This window comes from Pocillopora damicornis, chromosome 6 (genome assembly GCF_964200805.1).
Source record: "Pocillopora damicornis chromosome 6, jaPocDami1.2, whole genome shotgun sequence".
Taxonomy (NCBI): Eukaryota; Metazoa; Cnidaria; class Anthozoa; order Scleractinia; family Pocilloporidae; genus Pocillopora; species Pocillopora damicornis.
The window spans coordinates 9,903,808-9,918,186 of record NC_142675.1 but is presented as its reverse complement, the minus strand read 5'-3'; the positions used below and the strand labels follow the sequence as shown (position 1 = coordinate 9,918,186).

The 14,379-nt window shown below is 38.6% G+C and overlaps 1 protein-coding gene and 1 long non-coding RNA gene across 3 annotated transcripts; one reads left to right on the top strand and one right to left on the bottom strand.

Moving 5' to 3' along the window:
* Positions 1-923: 923 nt before the first annotated feature.
* Positions 924-2,045, bottom strand: LOC149043851 (uncharacterized). 2 transcript variants are annotated; one of them, XR_016187560.1, is made up of 4 exons: positions 1,922-2,036; positions 1,565-1,690; positions 1,191-1,316; positions 924-1,063 (listed from the first exon to the last, which is right to left on the bottom strand). It is a non-coding gene; the product is annotated as an uncharacterized LOC149043851 (long non-coding RNA). The 2 variants fall into 2 exon arrangements; XR_016187559.1 differs by lacking the exon at positions 1,565-1,690 and having other exon boundaries at positions 1,922-2,045.
* A 43-nt stretch (positions 2,046-2,088) lies between these two features.
* On the top strand, positions 2,089-13,189 carry LOC149043850 (uncharacterized). The gene is made up of 7 exons (XM_089208956.1): positions 2,089-2,191; positions 4,411-5,129; positions 5,421-6,077; positions 6,864-7,052; positions 7,895-7,918; positions 9,417-9,605; positions 10,504-13,189. Exons 2-7 carry the CDS (start codon positions 4,424-4,426, stop codon positions 12,807-12,809), a joined length of 4,071 nt encoding a protein of 1,356 aa, XP_089065082.1. The 5' UTR covers positions 2,089-2,191; positions 4,411-4,423; the 3' UTR covers positions 12,810-13,189.
* Positions 13,190-14,379: the final 1,190 nt, after the last annotated feature.

Sequence of the window (14,379 nt, the reverse complement as noted above, 5' to 3'; positions counted from 1 at the left end):
CGCACGCTGACGTATGAACCAATTGTTAAATGAACGCTTGAAATTATATTGAAAACAACTGGGAGCAAGAAACGAGCGAGGAATATTCCACAATAGAGCACATAATCGTAAAAGATGGTCGCGGAAAAGCGATTACGTGACGCTCGGCAAGTTGTAAGATGACACGTTATCACGTATCAGACGAAAAAACAGTATAAATTCTCAGTCTGCATTTTGTACCCGGTCTGCAGTCCGCAGTCTGCATTTTATACTGACCGGATTGGTATTCCTGTTTTTGTACGAGCGAGCCTTAAGCCCGGACCGAAATATTGGAGCTCAAATAAAAATTATAGTGAGACTATCTTGGCCGCTATGATTGATATGTGGACTGTAAGTTGAAGAGCTCACGAGGAAAAGTACAATGATAGAGCAACAATTACTTTATACCAACTGAAGACGAACGCAAACGCGCGGCTTACCAATATGGCTACCTCTGATGCTCTTTCGCGTGGTCACACCGTGTGTTGAAATGAACCCGCTACGCGTCCCCAAGGTGTGAACATTTCGGCCTCTCCGTTCAAGTTGCATTTTCAGAAGTTCGGAAATATGATTTGAGGTTATTATTTTTATTAAACCATATAAACATTTTATTTCTTTCCACGTGAGTTTCTGGGCTTCATCGAAATTGATTTTGACCTTCACTAAGTGGGGAGGGGTAACATGCGAGACTACTTCCGTTCACGGTCCACAATGCAACTTCCGCCTACCGAATACAACTTCCGTCCACGGTCGACAACTTCCGTCAACATCTGCTCCACCACGATACCTCATTCATTGCTTTCAGCGTGAATGAGCTAATAAGCTGAAATGTTCCTTGATATTCGTGGGTACACCAGGTCTGCACAGACTGCAGGGAGAGTCTTGGGCTTTAGCAGTGGAATATGTATAAATGATAAATTAAATTTTGGAGAACTCGGAAAAAATCCGAGCCCCAGATGGGATGATCCATTGTATAAATGACATGTTTAAACAGCAGCGTGCAAAACAACCATGAGGAAGTTGTGGACAAAACTGTACTGACAGCCTGCAAGATAAAGCATAACAAATACAATGACCAATAAACATAAACACTTTTGTAAACACATAAGCAATCAATGAAATTGATATTAATTTTTTTTTAGACCAAAAAACTTGTTATCCATCTCACTCACTGATGATTTTCATGTGATGAATGTGCCAACTAAACCAACTGATAAAGCCAGTGTGCCAATCCATATAGCATCAAGACTCCCAGCCATAGCAGTTACCCATCCAGTTGATGGAGCAATGATCCTTTTCTAACAAGAGTAAATGAGTTAGATGATTCCTTAAATAAAGGTATTGTAGAGCATGATACAAGTAGCAAAATTGCAGACAGCCACAATAGTCATGAACAGCCTGAAAGCCAGCCAGCAATACATGCTTCAAGGTATTCAGACTTTTACAAGTCCCATGACGGGGAATATATGGTAACTAGAAATCTGAAATAGCTAATTATACCACAACCAAGTGTTCCACACAAGACAACTCAAGAAAGAGGACATACCACGGGAAGGCCTGCTTCTGTTGCAAATTCAAGCCAAAACGGTATCCAGTCAAGTCGCCAACGCCAACTCGTCGACGTTTAAAATCGAGTAGAGACGTCGGCGAGTTTGTCTTCAATCCAATACAACTTATTCGAAGTTAAACATATAGAAAGATCTTTGGTAAAAAAGCATTTACTACCAAAAGAGGTTACATCGAAAAGCTTGGTAAAATTTCCGCACCGCCCCATACTACATTATGCGTTCAGTTCTTGGATAGAGAAAACAGTGACAAAAATAATAGATTGCCATTGGGAAAACAGATTTGTTTTACAATAGTATGAGGCTGTGCGGAAATTTTACCAAAGAATTCTACTTACCCTTCAGACTTTTCCTTAAGAACAAAGTCCATTAAATTTTCCGGTCGGATCACATCAATATCAGTCCAAAATAGTGCAAAATGATGATTTACTCGTTCTTCGACTAAATTAATTTCCGCTGGAATCACAAATATGCGATGAGCATGCGCACTTATTTCGCCGCAACCAGAATTATAGCAAGTCCGTTAGTAGCAAGATCGCCTGTAACCACTTCGTGCCGATCTCTTGAAGAGCTTATTCAACGTATCTGAAAGGACAATTTTTGTTAAGGTAAAGTCATCCATTTACTATATACTTTTCAACTTGATTCCTGTTACTAATAGTGAGGGAAATGTGTGAGTGGGCCGGAGAAGTATGTGCATTTTCGAATCGTTTGCGAATTGATGTTCATGCATATGATTATACTTGATATTTCTACATGGTTACATTACTTGATATCTCTACATTCGCCTGCTTTTGATGTTAGTTTATTCATTCCTTACCATTTCGCCGAATTTGGCAACAAGGACAGAATATTCACCAAAGTTTCAGCTTCCAAAGCGCTTCCTAACCATGTGAAATCCTTTCTCGAAAATCGAGCAATAACGCCGCCATTTTGGATAAGCTCAACTTCGCTGGGAATTAAACATGGCTCCAGTAGGGCCGTATCACTCCGAGCTAGAACGTGTGTGTTGCCGATAAAAACCGGGCATCCAATGCTAATAGTGACGATGCGCCTGAAAGACTTGGCAGTTTGAACTGATCAACTGCGTTCGTAATGAGCTCATAGAAACTGAAAAAGAGTCCATCCGTTGTCTCGAACAGCCCGAATCGGAAAACAGGTTCACGGAATTTATCTCACGAACATTGTACTTTTCTGCTCTTTCTATAAGCATGCAATCAGGCATCACTTTGTGAGATCACACTGCTCACATCACACTGCACTCAAGAATATCATTGGGGATCAAACCTTGTCAGAATCTGACGTGTTAAAATTCTCTTATATCAAACCTGACCTTAATAAAGGTTCGAATTTCTTCCTACTTGGTTTTTTATATCATAACTGTTGTTTTTTTTCTATTGATTTTTTTTTTGCAAATTGAGCCATCACCCAACTTGTTTTAAATAAACACTGGTGGTTCAGTTTTAGTCTTAAATACTACGAAACAAGCTCTTGTATTAAAGACTGTTTGGACTTGATTCACCTGGTTAATAATCTCTATGAAATGTGTATATCAAGCCAAAACATTTAAACTCCTGGCTTAGTGCTTTGGTTAACACTTTCTGCATGTTGGTTGAAGACATTTGTATTTTTGGAACCATTTACTCATTGGTACTCAGAGCATTAGGTATGTTTTCACATTTGGTAGTATTGGATGTATGTTAACCACTCATGTACTATTTTGCCAAATTTTGTTAAATTTGCTCATAAAGCTAGGAAAATTTTCAAGATAATATGTTGCATCAAGGAACAATAAAACAAGTAATTACTTAAAATGAGATGTAGAGAATTAGCACCACAGTGAAGTGTAAAGGATAATTTTTTTCACTTGAATTATGTTTTACATTTCTTCATTTCTATCAGAGTGAAATTCCTCCAGTAGCAGTTAAATTACAATATGATTCAGATGGCTTCTTGTTTTACCTTTGAAAATGCATAGGAAACCTTTGCTCTCATTGTGTTCACCAAAATTTACTATTGTCACTTGGACAAGGTTGAGAAATAAGGTCAAAGCATTTAATTATGCAAAAGAAGGTTTCTAGAAAGATAGTGGCCTCACAGAATTTACAAAGGTCCTCTTACAGTATCACTCAATGTTAAGTTGACAGTCTTAACTTGAAACTCAATTCTCAATCTTTGAAACTTTAGAGAACCAGGGATTGAGAATGGATGATCAAGACCCTCAAAAAACATTTTTTTACGGATTTTGATCCACAATTTTAAGGAAATTATTTCATTCTCTTGCAAGCAACTCAATAGCAAAGGACAAAGTACTTGAAACATAGATTCATGATTCAGCAAATATTTTCATTTCACATAGGACTTAAATCAAGTATTTTAAATCTTTAGCATTTCTGATACTCATAAAAACAGCATACCAACCAATTTAAATGTAAACAGACATATTCTCGGGGAATAGAGAGGAGAGGTCTAGTTTTGTGAATATAGCAAGCAGAAGAACAATTCTTGACTATCATAGGGAAGTCATTCACTTTTATTCTATACAGTACTAGGCAGAGGGTACTGCCCTGTGGGAGTCCATGGGTTTGAAATGGAATTGTTCAGACAATGGATGGCTTCTCAGTACAAAGGACATGTGTTAAGGAATGATATTACACTTGCACACAAGAATACCAATCCTATTTACTATTTCAGGACCCACAGATGAAAATAAAGCATGAAATTTGTTTTCTATGGCTTTTTTGTTCTTGCTATTGATTTGTTTTACTGTGGCTTTAGGCATTGTTGTATTGAATTGCCTGTAATAATTATAAGCACTTCTTTATAGGAGACATATCTTCATGGCTTCTGTTACATCATCACATCCTTGTACTAAAGAAACCTCCAATTATGCCAAGCTGTGTCAACTTCTTGTTGAAGGTGGATCAAATGTGCTAAGGGATATATTTGACAGGGTATGTCCACCAGAAAACCTTCATGCATTTCTGACTAATCCCACAAACTATGCCAAATTACAAACACTTCGAAAGAAGAGAGTTCTGAGTGCCTCCCAGTGGAGGAAACTGTATCCTGTCACCAAATTACCAGTTTCCTCAGGGAACTTTGACAGTTCCCTACTGCTATTTCTTTTGAGGGTTATCTATGGTGTGACTCTACCAGTCTCCTGCTGTAATAACCTTCCTCCAGGATCAGACACCTCTCCAGAAGCTGACATCATTCGCATCAAGTTTTTCAGGGACAGAGTTTTCAGTCATGCCACTAATTCTTCAGTTGATGATTCAACATTTCGTTGGTACTGGAAAAACATCAATGACATCTTTCTGCGTATTGGAGGGACCTGCTATGAGGAAGTCATGGATGATCCTACACTTTATAATATGGATGCTGATCTTGAAGAATACTACCAAGAGCTTTTAAGCGAGTGGTTGAAAGATGATGACTGCATCACAGACAAATTGCATGAAGACAAAATTGTGAAAAAGGCCAGGGAGAGAGGGGATGTGGGTGATTGCTTTGATGTTTCTGAACAAAATTCATGGGAGAGAGGTGTGTGTAATTTTTTCGTCAAAGCCGAGTGTTAAATTAACTTTGTAGAGTTAGTAATGTAAGTCATACTGGATCGTTAGATGAAATAAATTTCTTGCAGATTTTTTTTTAAAGTCACAATTACATGTAATTGAAGTTGTTAGTCTTTATTCCCTTGATATGTCAACTGTATCCATAGTTTGTTTTTCCCCTTTATCTTTCTTATCTTTCTTATCTTTTGATTTCCATTCAGGTAAGCAAATTAATTGTCACATACAAATGATTTTAAAAAACTACAACCTTCTTTTTCAGAGACAGCAATAAAGCTAGCTAAAAGTGGATCAACACAGGCTGGCAATAGTAGCCCACCAGAGCTCAGTGTTAACATTCCAAAGCTGAGTGATCTTCCAGGAACCTCCAATCCTTGGAAAACTGTTGAACTGCCAGTTGATATTCTTTTATTAACAGTGGAGGACTGTGAGCTCTTAAGCTGCTTTGCCTACCTGAAGGAACCCTTTAAGAGTTACCACATCAATACTGGCCCTGTATACTTTGGGTGTATGGGTGATGATCAAGGAAAGAAAATGAAGATCGCATTGATGAGGGAACCCAAAGGTCCTGATGTTCCTGAGGGTTCTTTGTCTGCGTTAAAAAATGCAATCTTGCTACTGAGACCCAAGGCCATTTTTTCTGTCGGTGCCTGCAGTGGTTTGAACAGAAAAAAGGTCAAGTTAGGAGATGTGGTTGTTTCAACAAAGGTGATAACAGATGCATACAAAACTCTTCCCGGTAGAGATATTGGTAATCTGGTCAAAAACATTTCTGATGGGTGGAAGGCACCTTTACAAATTGCTGATGATTATAATGCCAAAGTGCACTGTGATGGAGTGGTTCTAAATATCTCAGAGGCAAACACAGATAAAATTGGCCAACATCCTGAAGCAATTGCAGTTGAAATGGAAGGTGGAGGTGAGAATCATAATAATTCATATAATTGATGAACCATGAATTTTTGCACATATAACAAGTGTTTTGATAAACACTGCTTTGGTACTGTCTCTGCTGGTCCAAGAGATAGTTATGGTATTGTCTCTAGGGTACAGTACCAGGGTACAGTATTGGAAAGAGGAAGGGGGAACTGGTGTATTTTGAATTTGCTTGACTTTTGCTGAGTTTTGAGTTATCACCAGAACTGCTACCCCTTCCCCGATGTAATATTAGTGCCTTTATTAATGCAGTTAAGGTTAGTTCCATCCATTAATGATTTAAAATGTTATGCTTGCACACTGATTTCATCTGTTTCAGATCTGTTGGTAGTCTATGCAGTATTTAATTTTTAGAAACAATTTTAAGAATACCTTAAGAACATTTACAGACTGATTTTGCAGAACACCTAATATGTAAGAAAAAATCAGCCTGAACCCCCAAAACATGTGTTCTTTTATGCTGGTTTTTGCTGTATCACAGTCCTTGTTAACTCTAACTTTTGGGAAATGTTGAAAGTTACTTTTGAAACAAAGTGGAGCCAGAAGAATAATTTTACAGTCTCAGTATACAATTTTTCTCTAATTACTGGTTGGATAAAATTTGATTTGGGTACTCACTGATGTCTTTGTCTTAATATGCATGTTTACAAACAGCTGGAGTGTGGATCTTTATGAGCTTTGATTGAACAATTATTGTGAGGATGCTAAGAAAATAAACTTTATGTATAGTTAACAGACAAGAGTGTTTTTTTTTTGTTATTATTTCCAGGGATGTTTGCAGCAGCTCATTATTTTAAGACAGAATGGGTGGTAGTCAAGGGCATCAAAGACTTTGTGGATGAAACACAGTATTCAAGTGAGAAATGGAAACAAATTGCTTTTGTGATGGCAGCATCTGTTGTGGCCAAAATTTTGAATGATCCAGTCATGTTCCAAGATTGGCCTCACTTAAGTTCAGGTATTGCTTCCTGTCTTAATCTTTCTTTTCTAATTTCAAGAACAGATCTGATTTGGATCTGTCTACATGTATTCCTGCACATATCACAAATCAAGGTGACTTAACATAATTCCTTGAATAAGCACCCACTCTTTAATAAGCACCTCCCTTGAATAAGCTCCCCCTTCCTCTCTCACTTTCATAAAAGTAGAAACACGAGGAAAACCTGTTTCTATTGCTACTTTATTTCTAACTTTTTAGCATCAACAGCATTCCATATGCTTGTAGAGTTCCTATATGTGCTCATCTGTGCTATTAATTTTTGTCCTGTCGCTGCACTCACTTAATAAGATCCCCTCGGGGTAGTATTTATCTTTTCTGTCACTTTTCTTGGGAGAACCTTTTGGGTGCATGGAGGGATGCAATAATGAAGGACAGTTCATTTCCATGACCTAGGGGAAGACCTGTACCACAGTGAGCTCAGTTTATATAAAACAGCCTAAACTTTGAAAAATTAGACTCTTAAAATTTGTTGAATTTTTTCAAACCAGATTATTTTGATTTGAAGTGAGTTGATATATATCCCTTGGCCAATTTACAACACATGAAATATATGTGTCAAACACGCCTCAAACCCCCAGAAATGTTTTTATCCAGTACTACATTAATTTTGATTTTGAAACTGTTCAGAGTCAGGCGAGTAGAGGTACATGCTTGCATACTTTCGTATTGTTTTGCACCATGTTTTGATTTAGAAATTTGTCCCATTATATTTTTAATTAAATGAATCAATTCTGTTGCCGCTTTGGCAACGAAAATGGTTCAATTTAGTAACACTATATTTTGTTCATTATTTCATTTAGATACCACTGAATCACACACACCAGGTAAGATTAAGTTAAACATGTTTTCATGAGTGATAGGGTTAACTAGCAAGTTTTTGCAGCAAAAAAAAAAATTTGCACACAAGATTTGCTACACACGGGATATTATCCTGTAGTGTTTTTTTTGTAGACTGCCCGTGGAAAGCGTCTATTATTAGTGTTGGATGGTTACCATCATACGGAATCTTTCCATGACTTTTTGGAAGCTTTCGAGCAAACTCAAAAAGTGATACCTTTATTAAGAACACTTCGTAATCTCTTACACGTCTTTCAATCGACTTCTACCTTTACAACATAGGTTGATAAAAAAAATTATTAATTTAGTGGGTACTATCCATTTGCAGGGGAGACAACAGAACGATGAAACGAACAAAATCGTACGTAAAATGTTACCCATTCACTCAAGCCGAATATACTGCTTTGAGTGACAATTTAAAGATTGGCTATAATGTATGGCCAGTGTATCGTGAAATGCATCAGACTTCGAAATTCTTTCCTTCCTGCCGCTTTTAGTCTGTGAGTTGTGTGTCTTCTCTGTGGGGCAGACCAAACCGACTCTTTTAAGTCAGATTTTGCCAGTTTGACAGGTGTGATGAGCAAGAAACTTTAAACCCATGACCATATACCAAATTTCATGTATTACCTTCAGTTGGTGATTATGAATTTCCTTCCATAAGTTACCAACTTGACAAACTATACATTTAGAAAGGTCGTCAGTATGTTTTTTTTTTACCAATTAGAAGTTGAAACGTGTTTTATGCAACGCAAAGTTATGTGGAATCGTTGCACGGCCCGACACGTTTTTACCTATACGCGTTACGTCGGAGACCATTGCGGTAGAAAAATTTCGAAAAACGGAAAAGCCGCATACAGTTTTTTAGATTGGCATCTTGTGATCCTTGGGACCAAATTTCAAGTCCATCTGTAAAGGTTTCATACCCTATTTATCTGTCCAAAGAAGCCACGCTCGCGTAAAGACGAAGTTTTTTTTCTTTGCTCCCAAAGTTTTGCCACCATTTGACGTCTTTTGAAACTATCCTGCAGTTATGTGAAACAGAGCTTCGTTCAATTCGGAATTCCGGCAAGAAGAAGAAATTCAAGGCAAAGGAAAGTTTCGCCGGCGCCGTCAAGTTCAACTCTTACTAAACCCGAGGAGGCGGAACTTGTCGATAGTTGCCGAGGGTGGGCAGCGAAGATTGCTCATACCACCTCCTCATACCCTTTTTATCTCTAATCATAATTTCACGAACTACTTTAATGAACAAGGGCAACTGAAATACGAAGGTGTTGATACGACTGGTACTACCCCGGATGTGTTGCGGGGATAACATCATAGGAGGCATTTGTGTCGACACATAATAATTGGCTTTTCACACTTTTGCGGCTCAAAGGATTCAGTTCGGAAAAATGTTTTGTAAAGAAGTCGAGAGTTTCAATATTTTACAATAATGTTTTTCGGAAACTGTAGCCAGAATAGTAATGCTTTGTATGATGATTATAGATGATCCTACACTCAATTGGATGAATGCCGATCTTGAAGGACAGTTCCAAGAGCTTCTGAGAGAGTCTTCGAAAGATGATGACTGTGTCACAGACAAATTGCATGAAGACAAAATTGTGAAAAAGACGAGGAGGGGAGGGGACATGGAGGATTCTTTTGACATTTCTGTACTAAATTCAAGGGAGAGAGGTGTGTCTAATGTTTTGTTAACATGCTGTAGTGTCTGAGTATTGAGCCCTTATGAAATAGAGAGGCCGGTCTGAAGAGATTTTTATCTGTGTAAGAACTAGAATACTGATATATAAATTTGGCCTAGCCTAAAAGTCGTGCTTTATAATAAAAACTGTTATCAATACTGCCCTGGGAAAAGCCGTAACAACACACGGGGAAAAATATCGTATATTTTCACGTGTGTTGATATAGCCAATCAGCTGCTGACACGTCACTCGCCTTTGGCGCCACTCGGTCAGGTTGATGAATGAACAGCAAAGCCTTCACGATTCTCATGATCAATACATGGTATTTTATCGGAACTTTCTCGGATTGTGGCGGCTAAGACACTAAAATATCCGTATCGTTGACAGACAGTGGGGTTCAAACTTTCCTAGAAGGGAAAAAAAACCAATATACGAAAAGAAAAACCGAAAGTTACGTATTCAGTGTCTTTGGTGTTGGCATTTCTCGCGGCTGAGAATGAAAATCGACAACTGGAAGATTTGCCACATGAAAGACTTCTTCTGTCGGTAAGGACAGAGTCGATAAATGAGGATTTTGTAAATTGAAAATTACGACCATTGTTGTTTTTGTAATCATGATTCACGTAATTCCTGTTTTATTTTCTAGTTGTTTTTTTCAAAATGTATTACAAAAGAATTGTATAATTCCGTTTTTTCATGTTTTTATGAATTATCAAACTTCGCGTCTGCTTTAGCTTTCGGCTTTGGCAGATAACTCAGACTTAGGTGGTGATAATTCACGATATCATGCTCAGCAGCATCCTATAATTGCTTACTTTTCCGAGAGTCATGACGTCATATGGCGTGTCGGTAAGAATGCCCCATAAAACTAACAGCTAATTCTTTTCCAGATGGATTTGACCCAACTGAAATAATTGATAATATTCGTCAACTCTACGAAAATCGGGAAGGTTGGTTGGTACCGTTTTCCTGGTGTGAAGAATTTCAGTTCCCCCTTGGTGACTTCTACACCAGACCCAAAGTCATCTACAGAAAGAAACCGAGTGGAACCGCAGCAGACCGAGTTATTACGATGTCTGAAATCTTTAACCAGCACGAAGAATGTGAAGAACCAAGAGTAGTGTTAATCGAAGGGAAGCCTGGTATGGGAAAGACGACTTACTGTAAAAAAGTTGTTTTCGACTGGGCCACAGGAAAACACGCAACCGGAAATTGTTTCGCAAACTTCGGAATTGTGCTTTTGATCAAATGTGATACTGTTCAGTCTGACCTTTGGGAGGCCATTGAAGATCAACTTCTGCCACGAGAAGTTGGTGAAGACCAAAGAGAGAAATTCTTCGACTTCATTCGCCACAATCAATCTAATGTTCTTCTGGTACTCGATGGATTGGATGAAGTTTCTGAGAAGAGGCTACCTGTGTTTTCAGAAATTATTCAAGGCCGAGTACTGCCAAACTGTCGCGTGGTTGTTACGGCACAACACAAAGCTGGAGTCAAAGTTCGAAAATACTGCGACACGGTGCTAGAAGTTGAGGGATTTATTGAAGAAGATGTAAAAACCTTTATCAGAAAATACTTTAGAGCCAGACCAAAACTGGCCGAGCAGCTTATCAAACACCTGTATGATGATCACAACTTATATGAAATATTGACGAATCCTCTCAACACTGCGCTTCTTTGCCTGATCTATGAAGATTCGAACGGCGTATTCCCTGAAAGCAGAACGAAGCTGTACATGGAAATAGTTGAGTGTAAACTAAGAAGGTACAGAACAAAGCAACAACTACCAGAAAACGGTGAAGACCTTGTTGACCTTTACGAAAACCAGCTGAAACACCTTGGTTCGATAGCTTTGAAAGGTTTACTCGAAGACAACTTGGATTTTGACGAGAAGGAGCTTGGAGAACACAAAGCAAACGATTTACCTGGATTTGGATTTCTGTCAGTTCAGTCCGGAGGCAGTAAACTAAGACCAACCAGACGATATAACTTTCTTCACAAGACTTTCCAAGAATTCTTTGCAGCATTCTATCTCAGTTGTCAGCTTATCAAGAAAGAAATCAGCACGAACAGCATAGCTGCTAACAGAAAATATCGCCAAGAGCTGAAAGAAGTGCTTCTGTTTACATCTGGTATGCTAGCAGCACGATGCGAAGAGACAGTGGTGAACCTTCTGAAAAGTATAGCAAAACAGTTAAACCAGGAAGAAGAGGGAGCCGTGACTGTTATATTCGAGTGTGTTAGTGAATGCAAAAAGACGAACAAAACTGTTGCTGAAAAATTGGCTTTCGCTCTTGCCGCTTCTCTTCAAATTGAAACTGTAGATATTTCACGGGTAGAAGTAGATGAAACTTTCGCTGTCTTTTTAAGCAACTTTCTTAAAACAAACACAACTGTGACAACATTCAACTTGACTGCCTCTTTGAAAAATGGGGTTGCTGCTCTGGCTGAGTGTTTGAAATATAACACATCGCTGACAACGCTGAATTTGGATGATAATGAAATTGGTGATGATGGTGCTGCTGCTCTGGCTGAGTGTTTGAAATATAACAAATCGCTGACAACGTTGAATTTGCATGGTAATGGAATTGGTGATTCTGGTGCTGCTGCTCTGGGTGAGTGTTTGAAATGTAACAAATCGCTGACAACGTTGAATTTGCATGGTAATGGAATTGGTGATGCTGGTGCTGCTGCTCTGGGTGAGTGTTTGAAATATAACAAATCGCTGACAACGTTGAATTTGCATGGTAATGGAATTGGTGATTCTGGTGCTGCTGCTCTGGGTGAGTGTTTGAAATGTAACAAATCGCTGACAACGTTGAATTTGCATGGTAATGGAATTGGTGATGCTGGTGCTGCTGCTCTGGGTGAGTGTTTGAAATATAACAAATCACTGACAACGTTGAATTTGGATGGTAATGAAATTGGTGATGCTGTTGCTGGTGCTCTGGGTGAGTGTTTGAAATATAACAAATCGCTGACAACGTTGACTTTGGATGTTAATGAAATTGGTGAAGTCGGGAAGGTTGGTTGGTACCGTTTTCCTGGTGTGAAGAATTTCAGTTCCCCCTTGGTGACTTCTACACCAGACCCAAAGTCATCTACAGAAAGAAACCGAGTGGAACCGCAGCAGACCGAGTTATTACGATGTCTGAAATCTTTAACCAGCACGAAGAATGTGAAGAACCAAGAGTAGTGTTAATCGAAGGGAAGCCTGGTATGGGAAAGACGACTTACTGTCAAAAAGTTGTTTTCGACTGGGCCACAGGAAAACACGCAACTGGAAATTGTTTCGCAAACTTTGTAATTGTACTTTTGATCAAATGCGATACTGTTCAGTCTGGCCTTTGGGAGGCCATTGAAGATCAACTTCTGCCACGAGAAGTTTGTGAAGACCAAAGAGAGAAATTCTAATGTTCTTCTAGTACTCGATGGATTGGATGAAGTTTCTGAGAAGAAGCTACCTGTGTTTTCAGAAATTATTCAAGGCCGAGTACTGCCAAACTGTCGCGTGGTTGTTACGGCACAACACAAAGCTGGAGTCAAAGTTCGAAAATACTGCGACACGGTGCTAGAAGTTGAATGATTCATTTTGCATTTGAATAATCAGAGAATCAAGATGGGGAATAGCCACAGTTTTTTTGTAATGATAAATTGGACAACAGCTGGGAATGTTTGAGCTACTCCTCTGTGCAAATGCATGAAATTAATCAGGCATTCTTTGATATGAGGATCGTTTAGCAAAGACTGGTTCACAAACCTCAAGCATAAAGATAAGGTCTGTTTTGTGTGTGGATCAGTACTCTCATCAGCTATGAAAGGAAGGTCCTTAGTCCTTAGCTCTGCGGTAAGCCTTTCCTTAATTTTTGACGCACACACGTTTCGCGAAATGTACATTACCTTTTATAACTTGACAAGCAGTCGAATAGTGGAAGTGGAATAACTTTGTAAAAAAAATTATTTATAATTAATTTAGGAAGAACAAAACAAATAACAAGAGACAAATACTCCTCAAAGGGGGGTTGCAACCCCCTCAACCCTTCTCCTGGATCTGCCTCTGGACTGGCTCGATGACGGTAGCCTCTGCCTTGGCAATCTTTGAGGAAAGGAGCAACTTGCAGTGAATTAGCAAAAACTTGTAAAACACGTAATTGCTACGCTATGAGGATTCATGTAGGAAGCGCACAACAACGTGTTCTGTTTTGTTATAACTGACCACACTGGACCCCTATAACAAGTTATATTTATTTACTTTTTGCCGTAAAAAGTTTATCAATTCTATTGCGGTTTATCGCAGAGGATTTTCGTAAGCAGCCTAGAAACGTATTTGGGCAGCAACTGTGTAAAGGAAGAGGCGTTTGTCGCCATAATTAAGGAGAAAATATTCACGAACTGAAACTCAGAATTACTGCCTTTAATTTTAAGTTTGGAAAGCAAGATAAAAAAATTTCCTTGATTATAGCAGATCTATGCTTCGTAATTTTTTAACGCCGACAACAAAAAGAAATAAAGTTATTGTACCTGATATTTCGAAAGTTGTGTCTTTAAGATGTTCTAATACTTCGATATAGATCACTCTCGTTCTTCGATCTTGCTCACTAACCTGACCACTTATATAAGAAACGGCAAAGACTCGTCTATCTCGTTTTCATCTGTTGGTGATTTTTTTTGGGAAAAAATTTGTTCCTGATCCAAATAACAGTTCCTTGCAATAACGTTGGTTGTGAACCGCGAAGTAAGGTTGCACCTAGGTAATTTGGTGTTAA